Source organism: Cervus canadensis, chromosome 2, assembly GCF_019320065.1.
Source record: "Cervus canadensis isolate Bull #8, Minnesota chromosome 2, ASM1932006v1, whole genome shotgun sequence".
Classification (NCBI taxonomy): Eukaryota; Metazoa; Chordata; class Mammalia; order Artiodactyla; family Cervidae; genus Cervus; species Cervus canadensis.
Window position 1 is genome coordinate 18860264 of NC_057387.1, and position 18624 is coordinate 18878887.

The window sequence follows — 18624 nt, forward strand, 5'->3', positions numbered from 1 at the left end:
GTCAGCTGCATGCAGCCTGGTGCCCTATTAATAAGTCTGTCAGAAGGAGGTTTTTGCCCTTCATGTTTTCTGCTTTCTTCTCCACCTCCACTCAAAGTCCTTGCCTCCTTCCAATACATGAGGGTTGTGGGTAGGCACTGGTCGGCGGGGAGGGGTTGGACATGTCTGGAAACAGAGCCAGGGCTTGCCACCCTGTGAAAGTAGAGAGACTAAAGGCCCTGGCAGGGTTGTGGGGAACACCAAGGCAGGGAGCTCCCCCCACCTCCTCCTGGTAACTTGAACCTCCCTGCCTGCTGATCCCCAGAGTATAAATAATCCCCTGATGAATTGGCAGTAACCCTTGGGGGTTAGCGCCAAGATTTCCACTTCAAAGCCCAAGGAAGGAGGCAGGCAGAGTGGTCAGTAGGGCCTTTATTTACAGGAAAGGGGGGACAGAGGAGGATTTAAGCTCCAAGCCCTAGTTGGTAAAGGCAAAGGTAGTGTTATCTCTTCTTTTGCTGGCGACCTGTAAAGGAAGAAGAGTAAGCACAAGTCATTATCCCATCTCTTGTCCCCTGCAAAGGTGTTCTTCTCCTTTCTGGTTCCTTGGCCAGACTCATAAAGAGGTAATGTCTTAGGTCACTAAACATGCTCCTCCCCCCCATGTTAAATAAGAAACAACAGGGCAAATAAAAACACATGGTCCCAAACGGCTATGACTAACTTCCCTTTTGCCTCTCTACTGGTATACTTGGACAGAGGAGTTTTTCTGTCTACTTTCGGGTCACCTATGGTATTTGAACTTCTGTGAATGTCACTTTGGCAGCATCCTGGGCTGCCAGTCACTAAGTTAGCTTTCAGGGGCATCCACCAGCTTCTGCAGCTACTTGCCTTCTCCCCCACGCACCATGTCTGCAGCTACTCACGCAGTTCATTGTTCCGGGTCATGGCCTGAGCGGCCCGAGCGCGTGGCCCCTGCTGTGTAAAGTGGTAGCCAAAGCGGACAATGGAGGGACACTGTTCGAGCACGGTGGCCATCTCCATCTCCACCGCGTCACCAGGCCACTGGCGCTGGGGGAGGGCGAGACGGAAGCCGTCAGCAGCCCTCGTCTGGATTGCTCACCATCTCAGACCCCCAACCCTTTGGGAGGTTTAAACAGGCTCGTTCTCCAGAATGAGTGATGAGAGGTGCTACCTTGGCTCCCCTCATAAAAAGAGGGAGAGTTCAAACAAGATCAGATGAGATCCCGCCTGTGGCTGCCCCAGGGAAGAGGGTCAGTGAGTATTAGCTGACTGCAAAGATTAGGGAAAGGGAAGACTGACCTGGTTGTCAACTCGGAGCTCCGTGAGTGTGGCGTTCTCCCGAACTGCCTTCAGCACAGCCATAAGCCCTGTGCTGCTAATGAAGTTGGATTCGATGTTCAGGCTCTGGAGGCTACGATTCTCACGCAACATGTCAGCCACCGCCTGGGTAGTAGGGACTTGGATTAGGGTTAGGGTACAGTTTCACAGATGACTGAGGAGAGAAAGAACAGGAGCGAGAGGGAGACAGCTCTTTGAGAAGAGTCCTTGAGCTGTGTGTGGGACTCCAGGGAGGCAGAAGGAGGGTAGGTAGTAGGGAAAGCAGTGGGGTGACGTTGCAGTGGAGTTGGGGAGTTGAGAGGGTTTGGTGCTTTAGGAAGACAATCAGGATTTCACAGCTGTGAGTCAAAGGACTGAGGGGAGGAGTCTCCAGCAGGTCTCCCCTAAGAGTGTTGATGGGAATATCACCCCCAGCACAACCCTTTCTGACCGCCCTGCCAGGGATGCATGTCAAGGTGCAGGGAGAGGGGGAGGGACGCCAACTAGCCTTACATTGGCAATGGGGTCACCACTCCTTGTGGCCACCAGGCTGAAGCTCCGGACATGGGTATTTGTCTTCATGGCCTCACACAGCTCAGTCAACATGGGTATCGGGATGTCCTATCAAAGGGAAATAGGAGAGGGTGGGCCAGGGGACTCATATGACAGCAGAGTTAGGCCGGTGTTACTGCTTAGAGGATGGGGTCAGATATCACACCTGAATATTATTGAGGTTCACCTCCTCTACCTCCTTGTCATTGCTTCGAACACTCTTCAGTATCTCCTCGATGTTGGTGGGATTTGGGGGCTCATCTGGCACTGGCTTGTACTTGTCAGGCTGCACCACACCTGGTGGGTGAGGGTAGGAAGGAGACCCCAACATGTCCCCCCTAGTCTCCTCCCCATCCATTCTCTTATCACTTATGCATTATGTCCCCTCCCTAACTGCCTCGTTTCACCCTTTGCTACCTCTGCTCAGACTTTGGGACACCTGCCAGGAGCCCTGGGCGCCATGCTCCCAAACACACTCACTGCTAATGCCTTCGGTGTTGCAGATTTCTCCGCTGCAGATCGCATCATAGTACTGCTTGTTGCTCATCAGTGTGTACATGCCCAGAATTGCTGGAGAGAGTAGGCAGAGGGGGGCACAGGGAATGAGAAAAACGGGCTTGTTCCAGGCCCCCCTCCCACCTCATTCTGAATCTTCTGCATTTTTGAAGGCTGACCTCTTCCAAAGAGGTTTCCACTTTTGGTCCCAGGGGGTCCCTTCCATTAAACTGTGTAAGGCAGTGGTTTTTAAAACACTGAGACAGGGCTAAGGCAAGGTCCCTAAGGAGCCACTACAGGGTGAGGGGGTCTGTCAGACCCTCCTGTTTTCAGCCAAAATCGTTTTGTTTTATAATCCCTGTAAAATCGCCCTTGAGATGTTAACTTATTAAATTTAAAAATGAGTGAATACATATATAGATAAAAATTAAAAAGCACTACCTGAGGCTTTCTCAAAACATCCACGTCCCACTAGTCCCAGGCCATGCTCACGACCTCCTGCCCCAGATCTTCCCAACTCAACTGCCCGCAGCTGCCCACCTGCAATGTCACACATCTCAGCATCTGTGGCGTGGGCCAGCGCCTCCTCCAGCTCAGGCTCCAAAGTCACCTGCTCCTCCACTGGAATTTCTCTTTTGGGCTGGATGTAGGGTTTCCCTGATGGGGAGATGAGGATGTTCAGGTCGAGGTCATTTCTCCTAAGAGCCTGGCCTCCAGCTTCCTTTCCTTCTCCAGGAGGTAGAATGCTGGGTGACTAGGAGCCACTGTAAAGCCTGAGTCATCTACAAGCTCAGGATTCCTGGGTCCCCTTGATCACTTCTAAGAGCTGAAGAGTACAAGTTGGCATGCAGGTGTAGGCAGCTGATTTCCTGGCAGTTAGAAGTGGGCAAGTGAGAAGAAAGCTGGAATGGGGACATGTAAGAGACCACCACTGGGTCCTAGGAGGCATGGATGTTAGCGATCCCATACCCTTCTTCTCGCCTGTGAAGGGCACCAAGTCATCACGCTCTTTGACCTCTAGCGCCTGCTGTTCCAGGTATTGCAAGAGGGCCTCCCGGTCCAGCGGCCCCGTTGGGCTCTTCTTTGTCTGGTCACGTTGTCTTAGTCCAGCCGGCAGGAGCATGTTCTTAGGGATGAGTTTGGGAGAGCAAGTCAGGGCCCCCCCTCTGGCCTGGGGCACCTCCAGGTCTCCCTAAAGCATCTCCAGACACCGTTCCCTTGACCTTCTTGGGACTCTAAGCCCTGTAGATCACCCTGGTCTCAGTCCCCCAGGGCCCCACACCCTTCCTACTGCCTGGGGATTGCCTGATCCCCTGTGCTGGAGCCCCTACCTCAGGGTCCATCTCCTGTAGCTCGCAGTCCAGCTGTTCTAGCTCCTCAGGGCTCAGGGTCTTTAGGATCTCATCTTCATCTATGTCTCTGTATTTTTCCAGTTCCTTTTGATACGATGACATGGTGGCCCCCACCCCCTCCCCACTGTGTGGCACTCACGGAGCCTGGGTTATAGGGAGAAAGTGGTTGGACAATGGCAAGGTGTACACGGACAGTAGGGAAACAGACAAGCCAGTGGGGCAGAACAATAAATAAGCTGGTTGCCTTGGAGGATAGAGATCTAGCTGGGCATGGGACAATGGGGGAAGGTTGGGTTGTTTAGTTAGAACTGGAGCCTCCTTCCCGCTTCCACAGCTCCCAGCCACTCTGGATGGGGATCCCAGGCATGCAGGGTGACCCTGTCTCCCCATTGTATCAGAAACCCTGGCAGTACCCCTCCCCTTAACCTCGCCTGTAGGTGCCTCTTGCCCTAGTTCAGCTGCCAGGAGCCCTGCCATCACAGCTGGCCCCAAGCCCATTCCTATTGCAAGGAAGGGGGCAGGCAGAGAGCTTCAGGGAAATTCCACCTCTCTTTCCCCTCATCCAGTAATCCAGTTTTTCCCAAACTGGCTTAAGAAACCAAGGAGGATTTGGGGGGAAACAGACAGTGCTCTTACTCCACCCTCATCTCCTTTTACTGTGGGGGATCAAGAGCTCGTTATGCTTGCTAAAATTCTAAATCCTGAGGGAAAGCGAGGGCTCAGAGGACCTGGGAGACATTCAGGTTGGGGGAAGGGTGGTACAGCCTTAGGAGAAGGTACTGATTTGTCCCTGGCTTTGGACGGGAAGGTGACACCAGTCTAATGGGTGGGAACTGCCTTCTATATGGGATAAAGTTTCTCTAAAAACAGTGAGAGGATTAAACTTGCATGATCTTTTCAGCCACACATACACACCATGCTGAATATGAAAGATTCAGAAAATGTGAGATACTTACATTGACTGTAAACTACAGTTAAGGGAGAGGACAGACAGCGACAGAAACACTGAGTGACAGAGACACAGACACACTCCACATCACTCCCAGTAGGAGCCACTCTTCTCCTCCCATCTCCCACCAGGCTCTGATCCATAAGCCCCCTGCCTTCCCCACCTACCAGTCCTGGGGGCCACCTCCCTTCTCACCTCCCCTGCTCTTGGTTGGTCTGTCTGTTCTGCTGGAGCACCGTCCGGGCAGCAGGAGGAGCCGGTGCCGGGGGAGAGGGTGGGGGAACAGTGAGCTCAGCATTTTATTATTTTAGCTCTGGCCAGGTGGGGGGTAGTGGGAGATCACATATACACAGCCCCCATACCCTGCCCAGCCCTGAGAGCCTCTAGTGGCCGCTAACAGCCATGGCACCTCCTCCCCTTCTTACAAGCCCGAGTCCCAGAAACTGGAGTTCTACGAATCACGGTTCCTATTAATGCTTACTGGGTTGGCCTAAAAGTCTGTTTGGGTTTTTCCATGATATCATACAGAAAACCTGAACAAAATTTTTGGCCAACCCAATATTTAGTGCCTGCTATATTCAAAGCAGTGACTATAAGGAGATATAGAGGTTAAGTATAAGGATTTTGTTTTGGTGTCTAATTTTAAGGTGTTTATAAACTGTTAGAGGAGTGAATATTTTACAATTTAAAAAGGGCCAGTCTGGAAGTTCCCTGGTGGTCCAGTGGTTAGGACTAGGTGCTTTTACTGCTGAAGGCCTAGGGTTGATCCTTGGTTGGGGAACTAAGATAGCACAAGCCATATGGTGTGGCCAAAAAAAGGAAAAAAAAAAAAAAGAATCCTTAAAAAATAAAGAATAAAAAGAATGACTCATAATAAAAGCTATTAAACAAATATAAAACTCATTCACAAATGCTTTTTGCTCCCAACCCTAGACTGGACACCAGACAAAAGGGATCTTTCTATTTTATTAGATTAAAAAACACAAACCAGTAGGAACTAGGGGGAAAGATGGGGAAAGAAATACAGAGAAGAGCTGGGCAAAGATCAGCAATGACAAAGGGGAGAAGCAGGGCTTCTTAAGAGCCCCAACTTAAGGTTCTTAAGTTAGGGCAGCAAAGAGGTTTCTAAGGACCAGACATCCCTTCACTTGATGACAATTTTCTGGCGCAAGGCTCGGGGCCCAGAGCCAGGGAGGGTCTCAGGAGGTGGTGGGCCAGGGCCTAGGGCTGAGGCGGTGGGCGGCAGTCCGTGGGCAGTGATGTACTTCTTGTAGGCCTCACGGATGATCTTGAAGGCTCGAGCAGTGGCGTAGGGTATGTCTGTAACAGGGTCCCGATATAGGGCTGGCCGATGGGTCACCGGGCAGACCTCCCGAACCGGGATCTTTGGGGGCCGCCCTTGGGGAAACCATTCCTCAAATGTGGCATCATCACTAAAAGTGATGAAGGTACGTGAGCAGCGAGCAGGAGGGATGACGGGTCCAGTCCCAGCACGGGGAGTCAATGCAGAAGCCATGGGAGCAGGATCAAGTCTGAGGGAAAAGACAGAGAAAAACACAAAGAGCTGAGAGGTGAAGACAACAGATAAAGACAGAGATCAGAGAACTGAAGAAAGAGGAGGCGGCAGTGGATGGCAACAGTCCGAGAGAATGTATGAAGTGACAGACAGGACAAACACAGCAGAGCTGGATGGAAAAAACAGGAGAAGGGAGAGACTGTAAGAAAAATCGGAGCTGATGGGAAAAGGATCTGAAAGATACCTAAGTGTTAAGAGAGCTCTGTGAGGAGAGCAAGTGAAATGGGGCTGAGGGAACACAAGCTGAATACAGAAGGGAGAAATTGCACTCTCTTCCCCGAGATTCATTCACTCACCCTTCTACATCGACATTCTCTTCTTTCGGGCCTGGCTCCCCAACCAGTGGAACAGTCACTGAATGGTAGGTGATTATGGGCCCAGGGCACTTCCGCTTCTTGTGGACCTGCTTCTTTTTGTCAGCCTCGAGCCGCTCATATGTCTCTTCAGGAAGGAACGAGCGGATGGTCAGTTCCCCACTTCCCAAACCCCAGTCCTGTCCTATAGTCTCTTAATTATCCTCCTGGCTGTCTAGTCACTGCTCACCCAAGCCAATTAGGAAACTCCTCTAAAGCCCTCAAGCATCTCCCATTTCATAAGCTTTCATAAGCTTGACATACACCCTGCTCATCATTTCTTAGGTTCGCTTGATTCCTCACCGGCTCAGAATGGTAGGACTTCAGAGCTGAAAGGGATCCTTTAGCGAGGAGCCTGCTCATTTCCTCTAACCTCTTGTTACTGTTCTGTCAACTTGCTCCTACCTATCCAAGGCAGCACACTGTCTCTTTAGGATTCCCTAGTGATTAGAATTCTTTCCTACTTTTTACTGAGTTGTTTGTTTTTGGCTGTGCTGGATCTTTGCTGATGCATGGACTTTTTTCTAGCGATGGGCGTCACACTGTGGCAGCTTCTGGTGCTGTGGGCGCCGGCTGGAGGCGCTCGGGCTCAGCATTTGTGGCTCCTGGGCTCTGGAGTGCAGGCTCAGTCGTTGTGGTGCACAGGCTGAGCTGCTCTGCAGCATTTAGGGTCTTCCCGGACCAGGGATCGAACCCACGTCTCCTGCATTGGCAGGCCGATTCTTTACCACTGAGCCACCAGGGAAACCCCCTTCTTTCCCACTGTGAACTGAAATATACTTCCTGTTGACACTGTTTCACCTTTTAAAGCCAAAAGGAACACAAAGCTAACCTGTCTTCCACTTGACAGTCCTTTAAATAGTTGAAGTTAGTGCTCACCTCTCTTCAGGCAGATCACAGTACCCCTTCTACTGAACCATTCCTCATACAACATGGTTCTCAGTCACTCCCTCCTTTGCCACCTGTGCCAAAAACACGCTTCTGTTCCTGTACTTACCATGATCTATGGCAGAGGCTGCAAGATAGCAGCCCCCTTGTATGTCCTGCTCGATTTACATAGTGTTTGAAAGAAAAATCTGAATTAGTTGCTGACATTTAAAAGTCAGGAAATTACATTCAAATACAGAGGTCTCTGGTCCCTTTTGAAAAACTAAGAAGAAAATGTGGCAACTTTGTATCTGCACTCTCACTGCAAGCTGAGCTGAGTAACCGTCCCTTCTTTCAGGCCCTCCTCTCTAGTTCACTAGTCACCCTGTCTGGACCGGGTGACACTGCTCCGTGGCAGTTCACTGTTGGTATACACGTCTCTTAGGGGCAGTGACTGTGGCTCATGTTACCTATACATCATGAGGGTCATGCAGCATTCCACTTACAGGAATTCAATAAAGATTTGTTAATGTATACACAGATCAAAATATTCCTGGTCCCTCTGTCCCCCTTAAATGTGGGTACTCTGAACACAATTCTCTAGTGCAGGGGTCCCCAACCTCTGGGCTGAGGACTGGTACCGTCTGTCAAATCAGTAGCAACGTTAGATTAGAAATAAAGTGCACAATAAATGTAATGTGTTCGAATCATCCTGAAGCCATCCACCTCACCCTGGGTTTGTGGAAAAATTATCTTCCACAAAATTGATCTTTGATGCCAAAAAGGTTGGGGACCACTGCTCTAGATAAAGTATGACTAGAAGAGTCCTCTGGATACCTACTCCCCTGACTCCCCCACCCCCACCCGGTGATTTAATCTCTTTTACACTTGAATTCTGGACCGTAATACTGTTTTCTTTCCCTCGAGCCAACCTTTTAACTCTTCTCTCAACACTTTCCTGTACCCTCTGTAACCCCTGCTCTATAATCAGCCAACTCATCTATTTCGTCAAGTTTCTCACTCAGCACGCCTTCCAAAACTTGCCTTACAGGAAACCTGTCATCCACAGAGGCCACTGCTCCCTGCAACCCTCTGGGGGAGGCTGCTCATTCTCCCACACCCCGGGCAGGACGTGCCTGTGTTCTGTGGAGCCTCACGCTTCAGCTCTCCGCTCCATTATCCTAGATACCTCTGTTCTTCTTCTGGTTCTTCAGTCCTTCGAGTACCTGAAACTCTCTGCATTCTATCACTCCTTCCAGCCTTCCTTTTCTCTTCATCAGTCATTCTCTTATCAATCTAAACTCCTTTGCCCAGACCTGGATTGATGCGCAGTACTGGAGAAAAGTTACACAACAGGTAGAATGAAACTGCCAGAAATTCACATTCCCAAACTTCAAAAGACCTGCCAACACCAGCAGATGATCCTATCTCCACAATTTCAAACAGTCTTCACCCTCAAGCTTCCAAGTCTATCCCCAACAACTGACAAATGACAGTGCCTAAAAAATATCAGATGAGAACTATTATACTGTCCTGCTCTGGATTTACAACCCTACAGCTCTGAGCCACCCTTACTTCCTTCCTGTTAACTTAGACCAACTCTTCCACCCGTGCCCTAGCTCCCACCCTGACTCCCACTTCTCCAAAACCCTACACTATTAATGATCCTTTCTTTTCTGTCTTAAAATTCTTTCTGTTGCATCTCACCAAAAATATGTACTCTCCAATCTTTGAATAAAATAGAACAAGGACAAACCCTGTCTTGACCCCAGACCCCTCACTGTTCCTCTCCTACCCTTCATGGCCAAATTTTAAAGGTTTGGCTTCCCAACAACTTCCCAATGTCTTGCTCCCCAAAAAGTGCTCCCTAAGGTCATTTCTGACCCCCATGTCACCAAAACCAATGGACACTTCTCAGTTCTCTTCACTGGCATCTCAGCAAGATTGAGCAGCTACTCCCCCAAAACATTCTTTCCTTAGAGTTCTTAAGACAAACTTTCCTGGCATTTCCCACTCTCTGGCCTTCCCTCAGATCCTTTTCTAAGTTTCTCCTCTTGTAGGAGACCATTACTTTTTAGTGTCTGCAGGACCTTCTTGAGCTTCTGCCTACCTTTCTCCCTCTATGTTTTCTCCCTGAGTGATCTCATCCACTCCAGTGTCAATTACCATCCATATTCAAAGACTTCCAAATTTGTATTTCTAGCCCAGATATCTTGTCCAAGTACCAGATTTGTATGTTTATCTGATTTCTCAGCACTGCATGAACTGCTCACAGACATCCCAAATCCAACATGTTCAAAAATGAACTTATAATTTTTTTCTCCTGCCAAACATGCCCCTCCAGGATCTCCTATGTCAAAAGCCTGGGAATCACTCTCTTTACAGTGCCCTGAAACCATTAATGTAGTCAAAGGATGTAGATTGTAATTATAGTGACATCAAGTGACCTCATTATTTGTGATATTTCTCAGTCATTTATAAGTTTTAAGAGATAACCACTGTTTTAAAGCATGGCGTTGCCATTATACAGCTAAAGGGTATATTTCCCATTTTAAAGTCAATATAATAATAATTTTTTTAAAAAAGTCACAACAGCTGGACTTCCCTGTTGGTCCAGTGGTTATGAATCTACCTGCCAGCACTATTTACAATAACTAGGACACAGAAGTAACCTAGATGTCCAACAACAGATGAACGGATAAAGAAGCTGTGGTACATATATACAATGCAACATTACTCAGCCATAAAAAGGAACTAGTTTGAGTCAGTGCTAATGAGATGAGTGAACCTAGAGCCTATTACACAGAGTGAAGTATGTCAGAAAGAGAAAAATAAATACAGTATATTAACGCATGCATACGGAATCTAGAAAGTAGTACTGATGAACCTATTTTCAGGGCAGCAAGAGAGATGCAGACATAGAGAACAGACTTATGGACATGGGGGTGGTAAGAAGGAGAGGGTGGGATGAATGGAGAAAGTAGCACGGAAACACATACACTACCACTACCATATGTAAGATAGATAACCAGTGGGAATTTGCTGTATGATTCAGGGAGCTCAAACTGGGGCTCGTGACAACCTGGAAGGGTGGGATGGGGTGGGAGGGAGACTCAAGAGGAAGGGGACATATGTATACCTATGGCTGATCCATCTTGATGTATGACAGAAACCAATACAATATTGTAACTATCCTTCAATCAAAAACAAACAAACAAAGAATCTGCTCTGTCGAGGCAGAGGACACTAGTTCGATCCTGGTCCAGGAAGATGCCACACGCCGTGGAGCGCCTAAGCCCATGCACCACAGACAGTGAGCCCTCATGCCTGAGAGCCTGTGTCCACACGAGAAGCCGCCCTGCGACAACGAGGAACCTGCTCACGGCAGTGAGACAGCCTGAGGGCAGGATGAAGACCCAGCACAGCCAAACAGAAATATTTTTAAAAAGTCACGACAATACACCCTGAAAATGTTGAAAATTAATTAAATCTTTTGTGGTCTTTTGGATTGAAAGTGAAAGTCGCTTAGTCATGTCCAACTCTTTGCGACCCCATGGACTATACAGTCCATGGAATTCTCCAAGCCAGAATACTGGAGTGGGTAGCCTTTCCCTTCTCCAAGGCATCTTCCCAACCCAGATATCGAACCCAGGTCTTCCACATTGCAGTTGGATTCTTTACCAGCTGAGCCACCAGGGAAGCCCAAGAATACTGGAGTGAGTGGGTAGCCTATCCCTTCTCCAGCAGATATTCCCAACACAGGAATCAAACCCAGGTTTCCTGCACTGCAGGCAGATTCTTTACCAACTGAGCTATCAGGGAAGCCCCAAAGATGTGCTTCCCTGACCAGGAATAGAACCCAGGCTGAGGCAGTGAGACCACCAAGTCCTAACCACTAGACCACCAGGGAACTTTCTGGAGTGAAGGTATCTACATTTCAAAACTACTGATACCATTAAACTAAAATGAGCTAAGTGAAAGTAAAGTCACTCAGTCGTGTCCGACTCTTTTTGACCCCATGGACTGTAGACTACCAGGCTCCTCCGTCCATGGGATTTTCCAGGCAAGTATACTGGAGTGGGTTGCCATCTCCTTCTCCAGTAGATCTTCCCCACCCAGGGATTGAACCTGGGTCTCCTGCATTGTAGGCAGACACATAACCATCTGAGCCACCAAGGAAGTCCTAAGGAAACCAAGGATACCACTGAACTAAAATGAGTTGGGTCACAGATATTCTGGGTAAACAATCTTCCACACCACAGTAAAACTGTATTTAGGTTATGCACATTCAATTATATGTGCTTGGTCAAAAAAAGATTGAGAGAGAGAGAAATAGCAAATCAAATATTGTAGGAGATTTCACCTGTTATTTCACTCAGTGCACGTATGCTCCAGAGTGAGCACGTAATGGGAGGTGTGAAATCTGCTGTTCCCTCATTCATTTCTCATGATCTGAGAATTCTCACCGTCCCTTAAAGAAATGTACAGTATGTTCCTATACAGGACTGTGTGCCCGACAGCACATAAACTGAAGAGATTTTATAGAATTTTTACCTTAAACCAGTGTATCTCATGAATGGACTGATTCTACTGAATTTCTAATTTTCATGATCATTAAAGTAGCATTATCATCTCATCGCATTTTGTGAACAAGGAAAGAAAGATGCAAGCAGATTGTAAGTAATTTGCCTGAAGTCTTATAGCAAGTGAACAGTGGAGCTAGAATCTGAACTCATTTCCATACAATTCTTATTTTATACCAAAGTACTGCAATAAAACTTGTTCTTCAGAGCCCTCATTACTGCCTACTTCCTTGCTCCTAATCACTTTCTTTCCCCGTATCTTTCTTCTGATTTCTCTTATCCCAAATCTCCACCTGTCCAATTCTTTGGGGCCTCTAGATCTAACTTTTTCTCGTGCTTCTCAGTCCCTCTACCCACTGTTCTCAAAACCAAAGACTGACCCAGTGAACGTAAGTTGAGCTCCTCTGTGATCTTGGCCTCCCTGAGCAGCTCCTCCTGGGTCAGTGGCCGCTCACAGTGGGGCCCCTTCCGTCGCCGTGACTGGCCCTGCCTCTCCTGTACCCGAAGGAATGTCTGCCGTGTGTGCTCAGCTGTAGACTGACGCATGGACTTCCGACCTGGGAAGGAAATCATAGAGGAAGAAATCTTTGAACTCATGTCTACCTTCTCTGAATTTAATTTTAAAGCTTTTTATTTGGAAATCATTTCAAACTTACAAAAAAGTTGAGAATAGTACAAAGAACACCCATGAATCCTTTGCCAAATCATCTGTTAACATTTTGCCCTATTTGCAATCTGTGTGTGCATATTTTCTGAATAATCTGAGAGTTAAGTTATGCAAATCAACATCATGGCTCTCTTCCCTAAATACTCGGTATATATTTCCTAATAAGAATTATTCTTACATGCTCATAGTAAAGTTACCAACTTCAGTAAACTTAACACTAATACAGTATTTTATCATAATACTTCAATTTTGTCTATTGACCCAAACATCCCCACTCACTGTCAGTGCCATCATCCTGTAGTTCTAATGGAAGCAGTGCCTTCTCTTCTCGGGTCTTCTGAGAGCTACCAGCTGGGGTGCTGACCTTTCGAGGCCTCAAGCTCTTGAGAGGCTCCTGGAGACAGAGTGAAATCAGATACCAGGGAAGAGAAGATATTGGAGAAAGACAATGAAGACCTTAGGAAGAGAAAACCAGCAGAGCAGGAAGTGGGATCGGTGTGGGGCATAATGGGACCTGATGAAAGGGAGAATATAAATTAAGGAGGTCCAAGAAAACCAGGCCTCCCCTGCACCTTATATGCTTTGGTGACTACTCGGCGTTTCCTCCTTGGCTCTTCTGCTTCTCCATCACTGGATGGTTCATCCCCTTCATCGATGTCAAAGTCAGAGTCCACCTCATCCTCTGTGTCTGACTGGTCCCCTTGATACTCATCATCTCCTGATTCCTGAGGACATAGGGAGATGCGGTTCTCACTGGCATCAGTTATTAATGCCCCTCAAGGAGGAACAGAATCCCTTTGCCTATTGATAAGGGCTGCCCCACTCTCCTTCCCAGCCTAGCCTTTCATTTTCCTCAGGCAAGAAGGGCTGATGGTCTTTGGCTCCAGCACCACCCCTTCCAACGTTAACTGACTGTGCTTTACCTGCAGCACACTGTATTAACTGCTGGGGTACAAAAGGATACGGTTTAGTCTCCATCTTCAGGGTCTCACAGTCAAGCACAGGAAAAGACATCATTATAAATGGAAGTTTTAATACAGGGCAACACATAAACAAATGGCAATAAAATGTTATAGGTGATCAGAGGAAGGCACACCTGCTATGGACTGATGGCCTGGAGAAGTCTAAATGTTAGACTTTATTCCTTTAGACCAAGGGTTGGCAAACTTTTTCTGCAAAGGACCAGATTAAAACAGATAGTGGGTCAGATTCAGCCAGCAGGTTGTAGTTTACTAAACTCTGCTTCAGACTTTAAAGAATGAAAAGAACTTGAGCCATGGTTTAAAATACTGCTAGTATTTAGACAGCCAAGAGGGAAGAGGGAATCATAGGCAGAGCAAATGACAGGAACAAAGATGCAGAAGCAAGAATGTGTACAGCATGTTTATGGAATAAGGATTTAGACCTAAGCAAAGCAGGTTTGTCTCTGGCAAGAAGTCTTCCTAGCTGACTGCCTTTGGCTCCATCACAGACTCCTTCCAACATTAACTGAATGCCATATAGGGCTACAAGATTTGAAAAGAAGGTTGCATTCAATCTATGTGCTCAGTCGTGTCCAACTCTTTGTGACCCCATGGACTGAAGCTGGCCAGTTTCCTCTGCCCATTGAATTTTCCAGGCAAGAATACTGAAGTAGGTTGCCATTTCCTTCTCCAGGGATTTGATCCACAGAGAAATGTAAATGTCATGACTTAATGACATTTAACTTTTAAACTTATGATCTTAACTTGCAGGACAGTGATTCTCAATCTTCTTCCTCTTCTTACTTGGTCCAGCACCGATAATCACCATTGAAGTAAGCTAAAGTTACTGAGAAATCTGTCTCATTCTTCAGGTGAGTTGGGACAGAAAAAGAGTTGGGTCCTACTACCATGTATGAGCTTCCCTGGTTGTTCAGACGGTAGAGTCCACCTGCAATGCGGGAGACCTGCGTTCGATCCCTGGGTTGGGACGATCCCTTGGAGAAGGGAATGGCTACCCACTCCAGAATTCTGGCCTGAAGAATTCCATAAACAGAGGAGCCTGGCAGGCTGTATAATGCATGTAGTTGCAAAGAGTCAGACACAACTGAGCAACTTTCATTTCACACCATGTATAATGGGAAGACACTGAAGATTTGGGGAGGAGAGAAAAACTACATACAAAGAGTGTTTCAGAAAGTTCTGGAGGTGGTGGGATGGGCTGGAGTAGAAAACATGTAGTGGTGCCTAAGCCTGAGTTTGGGCTAAAACAGCAGCCACACAGGAAAAGAAAGAGAGAAAAAAAAATGCTTGGGAGGAGGGGAGTTAATTGGGCGGGGCAGCACCTCAAACATGTGCCTTTCTCTTCAATCACTGATGAGACTGATGGGCTAATCTTGGTACACACGGTGTCAAAGCAAGCAAATAACACAGTTGACAAGACCAGGCAGCCAGTATTCAATCTTGTACCGGTGACCATCATTTCCTCCCAACTAATGTTTGTGAAAGACAGCCTGAGAACATATTAATCCCCTCAGCCCTGACCTGGTATTAAATCATATCACCAGAGGGTAGTAGTTCAACTACACATTAGCTTAGTGCCCAACTGAAATGCTTTCACTAAGTTACGGATTTACTATCATTCCTTTGGCTTTTATCGCGGGTCATTAAGCGACATAACTAGTTAAGAGAATGCTTTTACATCATCTACCAAACCCCTGTTACTTTATTTATAAGGATGTAATTCTCCTTAGGACTTAATGCTGAATAAGTATATCTCTCGTAAAGAACTTAAATGCTTCTTTCTTACAAAAAAAGAAATTCAGGATTTGGCTGCTGGGAAACTCACAGCTAAATTTAATATCAACTATTATTACCATTGTAGCAGAGGCTCCTGGTACAATTACTTCTCATCTGTCTATTTTTACCGTTCCTACTTTTTGTTTATATCATAAGCCTTCTTAAATCCTTTTTGGAAGCATGAAGGGTACATATTAAATAACGACTCGTAAAATGACAGGAATAGGAAAATGGCCTTTGGAGGAGAGATGAGAAGGTTCTATTTTAAACTAATTGGTTATGGCTGTGTTAAGCAATGATTCCTAGTCAGTCACCAAGTCCTGTGGATTCTTATTTCTTAGTATTCCTTAGTTTCTCTTGACTCCTCCTGTTCATGTTTCTCTACTCTCACTGCCTCCTTCTACCATTTTCCTCATTATAGAATGATCTTTCTAAAGTACAAATCTGACCATGAAATAATCTTCTCAGCCCTCTGAATGAAGAATAAAACTTAACATGGCTCACAAAACCCTACAAGAATGGGCCCTACTCCCTCCATTATTCTCCTTCCAGGTTTGGAGTATGACAGTAGCTGTGCAGGTCCCAGAGCGGATGTCAGTGCCTTTACATATTCTGCCCCACCCTCTTCCAGGACTAACCTTCCTTCTCTCCCTGCTTCCAGTCCTACTGCTCTCCATCCAGCCAAGGCTCACTTTTCAAACTGTCCTCAGCTTAAACATCACGTTTCCCAGGGATGCCCATCCCAAACAACTTTGTCTCCCAAGTGTTACCATAGCACCCTATGCTTAACACTTTTCTCCTTATCGCACGATATTTTATCTGACTGTTAACTCAGCTAGGTCCTCCACTGGAGTCTGGAAAACGTAAGGATAAGGTGGTGTTTTTAATACTCTCTGTTTCCACAGCGCCTATCACAGTGCTTGGCTTGCCTTAGGCACTTAACACATTTAAAGAATGGACAGATTCAATACAAATTTAGCAAGTGTCAACTCAATCCAGTTATTGGACTAGGCACTCGGATGTACACCGTTGAACAAAACAGACCATCTCTAACCTTACAGAATTTACAGTCTATTGGAAGGTACAAACAAACAAAATATATCTAACTACAAATTGAAATATGTTCTATGAAGGACATATATGGGGTCACTTTTTAGGTCAAGAAACGGTTATTTAAGAAAACATTTACAACGACATTTGAAAGCTGAAAAAAGGAGTTGGCTAACTCCCTCTATCTTTTTTTCTGAGAGATTCTTTTCTACAGTTCAGGTGAATAGCCAGGCCGTAGGGCAACGAATGTACACCGCGTGACTAGGATGTGCCTGGCGTATGCTAGACGTCAGAAGCGCTGAGAGATGCAGTTAAGGAAATACACAGTAGTTTTCAGCCATAGTCTGGGGTCCTTCGGACAACTTCTCCATTCCTGACCCCTCCAACACCATTGAGGGCTCCCCCTGCTAGGACTCCAGTTTATCCCCTCATCTTGCCCACCCCATCTCCAGTACCAACTACCAGGACTCCTCTCCCCCGCCCCCTTCTTTGTCCGAGGTTTCTCTCTCCTTTTAGATTTATTCCCTCCCTCTTCCTGGGCCCGGCTCTTGCCTCAGTGAAACCCCCATAAGTCGTCTGGTAGAACTCATCTTCCTCCTCTGCTTCCAGAAGCCCAGAGAGCCGGTTCCCCGCGGTCTTCCGGGGGGCGCGGCCCCCAGCCAAACTCATAACGCCTATGGAGACTGCGCTGCCAACACTAAGCCCCTCACCCAGCGCCGTTCTCTGTGCTCGGCGCTCGATAACACTACCTGCGGGCGGGCGGCGGAAGCCGTCGTTTACAGACAGAAGTAGCAGAGCGTCGAGAAGTTCCCAGTACAGCCACCTCAGTTCAGTTCATTCAGTTCAGTTCCTAAGCCGTGTTCGACTCTTTGCGACCCCACGCCAGGCTTCCCTGTCCATCACCAACTCCCGGAGCTTACTCAAACTCAGTTCCATTGAGTCGATGATGCCATCCAACCATCTCATCCTCTGTCGTCCCCTTCTCTTGCCCTCAATCTTTCCCAGCATCAGGGTCTTTTAAAATGAGTCAGCTCTTCACATCAGGTGCCCAAGGTATTCGAGTTTCAACTTCAACATCAGTCCTTCCAATGAATATTCAGGATTGATTTCCTTTAGGATAGACTGGTTGGATCTCCTTGCAGTCCAAGGGACTCTCAAGAGTCTTCTCCAACACCACAGTTCAAAAGCATCAATTCTTCCGCTCAGCTTTCTTTATAGTTCAACTCTCACATCCATACATGACTACAGGAAAAACCATAGCTTTGACTAGACGGAGCTTTGTTGGCAAAGTAATGTCTCTGCTTTTTTTTTTTTTTCCCTGCACAAAGGTTTCTTTTTATTCATAACATAGGCAAAGTTATTTAAGTCAATAAATTTTTAAGGATTTTCACATGTCCTGATTCTTTCCACTGCCAGTCACCATAGTTCCTCCAAAGTTGTCATCTTCAAGGCAGCCCTACAAAAAGTTCTGCTCAATCCACAGCTGTGATGCCTGTATAACAGAAATATTAAAGGTTTCATTTTCAGAGATGCTCACGTCAAGTTCTGAAGCCAGCTACCCCAGTCAACTAGAAAACAACTCCAGAAATCTAGGCATAGACTGTTCCATGCTAGGCATAGGCTAGCAATGTCTGGGTATTAGAACAGTGCTAACCTTCACAAGTGTTAATTAAAGCTAATAAAATGTTCCCAACAGGCTGAATGCTAACAAAGTAGCAGGAAGAAAAACCTAGTTGGGATATGTCTCTGCTTTTTAATATGCTGTCTAGGTTGGTCATTAACTTTTCTTCCAAGGAGCAAGCTCTTCTAATTTCAAGGCCTTCTCAACTCTTCAGCCCCGCCCACTCCTGCGTTGAGGCCACCCCAGGCTCCCCACCCTAGGCTCCCCGCCCCAGTACGCACGTTTATCCCGGCTGTGGAATGATACCACACCGTGACACCAGGAGCCCTTTACCCCACGGACAGAATTTGGGAATCAACAAATTTTCATTTAGAAGTCAGTTTCCCTCTGCTCCAGTATGTTTTTCATTCCGTTGTCAGTAGAAACCTTTCTGTTATTGTTCAATCGCTAAGTCGTGTCAGATTCTTCGACCCTATGGAC

The 18624-nt window shown here is 46.9% G+C and overlaps 2 protein-coding genes across 4 annotated transcripts; both read right to left on the reverse strand.

Annotated features, from left to right (window-relative positions):
* Positions 1-393: 393 nt before the first annotated feature.
* TMOD4 (tropomodulin 4) lies at positions 394-5608 on the reverse strand. Of its 3 annotated transcripts, XM_043457985.1 has the most exons (11): positions 4864-4878; positions 4676-4724; positions 3699-3863; positions 3337-3493; positions 2908-3024; positions 2353-2442; positions 2039-2169; positions 1834-1941; positions 1303-1446; positions 906-1050; positions 394-505 (listed from the first exon to the last, which is right to left on the reverse strand). In XM_043457985.1, exons 3-11 carry the CDS (start codon positions 3819-3821, stop codon positions 483-485), a joined length of 1038 nt encoding a protein of 345 aa, XP_043313920.1. In that variant the 5' UTR covers positions 3822-3863; positions 4676-4724; positions 4864-4878; the 3' UTR covers positions 394-482. The 3 variants fall into 3 exon arrangements, with proteins under 3 accessions (XP_043313920.1, XP_043313913.1, XP_043313902.1); XM_043457978.1 differs by lacking the exon at positions 4676-4724 and having other exon boundaries at positions 4836-5608; XM_043457967.1 differs by lacking the exon at positions 4676-4724 and having other exon boundaries at positions 4864-4984.
* Positions 5609-5616: 8 nt separating this feature from the next.
* VPS72 (vacuolar protein sorting 72 homolog) lies at positions 5617-17277 on the reverse strand. The gene is made up of 6 exons (XM_043457956.1): positions 17076-17277; positions 13287-13439; positions 12994-13108; positions 12428-12604; positions 6541-6685; positions 5617-6200 (listed from the first exon to the last, which is right to left on the reverse strand). The coding sequence occupies exons 1-6, from the start codon at positions 17190-17192 to the stop codon at positions 5813-5815; spliced, it is 1095 nt and encodes a 364-aa protein (XP_043313891.1). The 5' UTR covers positions 17193-17277; the 3' UTR covers positions 5617-5812.
* Positions 17278-18624: the final 1347 nt, after the last annotated feature.

Excerpts from the sequence above, each read along its gene's own strand:
- TMOD4 (XM_043457978.1), bottom strand. The coding sequence starts at position 3,821 with ATGTCATCGTATCAAAAGGAACTGGAAAAATACAGAGACATAGATGAA. Across the intron at positions 3,494-3,698 it reads TACAGGAGATGGACCCTGAG|AACATGCTCCTGCCGGCTGG; the intron begins GTAGGGGCTCCA and ends CTCATCCCTAAG. Across the intron at positions 2,170-2,352 it reads CAACACCGAAGGCATTAGCA|GTGTGGTGCAGCCTGACAAG; the intron begins GTGAGTGTGTTT and ends CTCACCCACCAG.
- VPS72 (XM_043457956.1), bottom strand. The coding sequence starts at position 17,192 with ATGAGTTTGGCTGGGGGCCGCGCCCCCCGGAAGACCGCGGGGAACCGG. Across the intron at positions 13,440-17,075 it reads CTTATGGGGGTTTCACTGAG|GAATCAGGAGATGATGAGTA; the intron begins GCAAGAGCCGGG and ends CTATGTCCTCAG. Across the intron at positions 12,605-12,993 it reads ACAGGATGATGGCACTGACA|GTCGGAAGTCCATGCGTCAG; the intron begins GTGAGTGGGGAT and ends TTTCCTTCCCAG.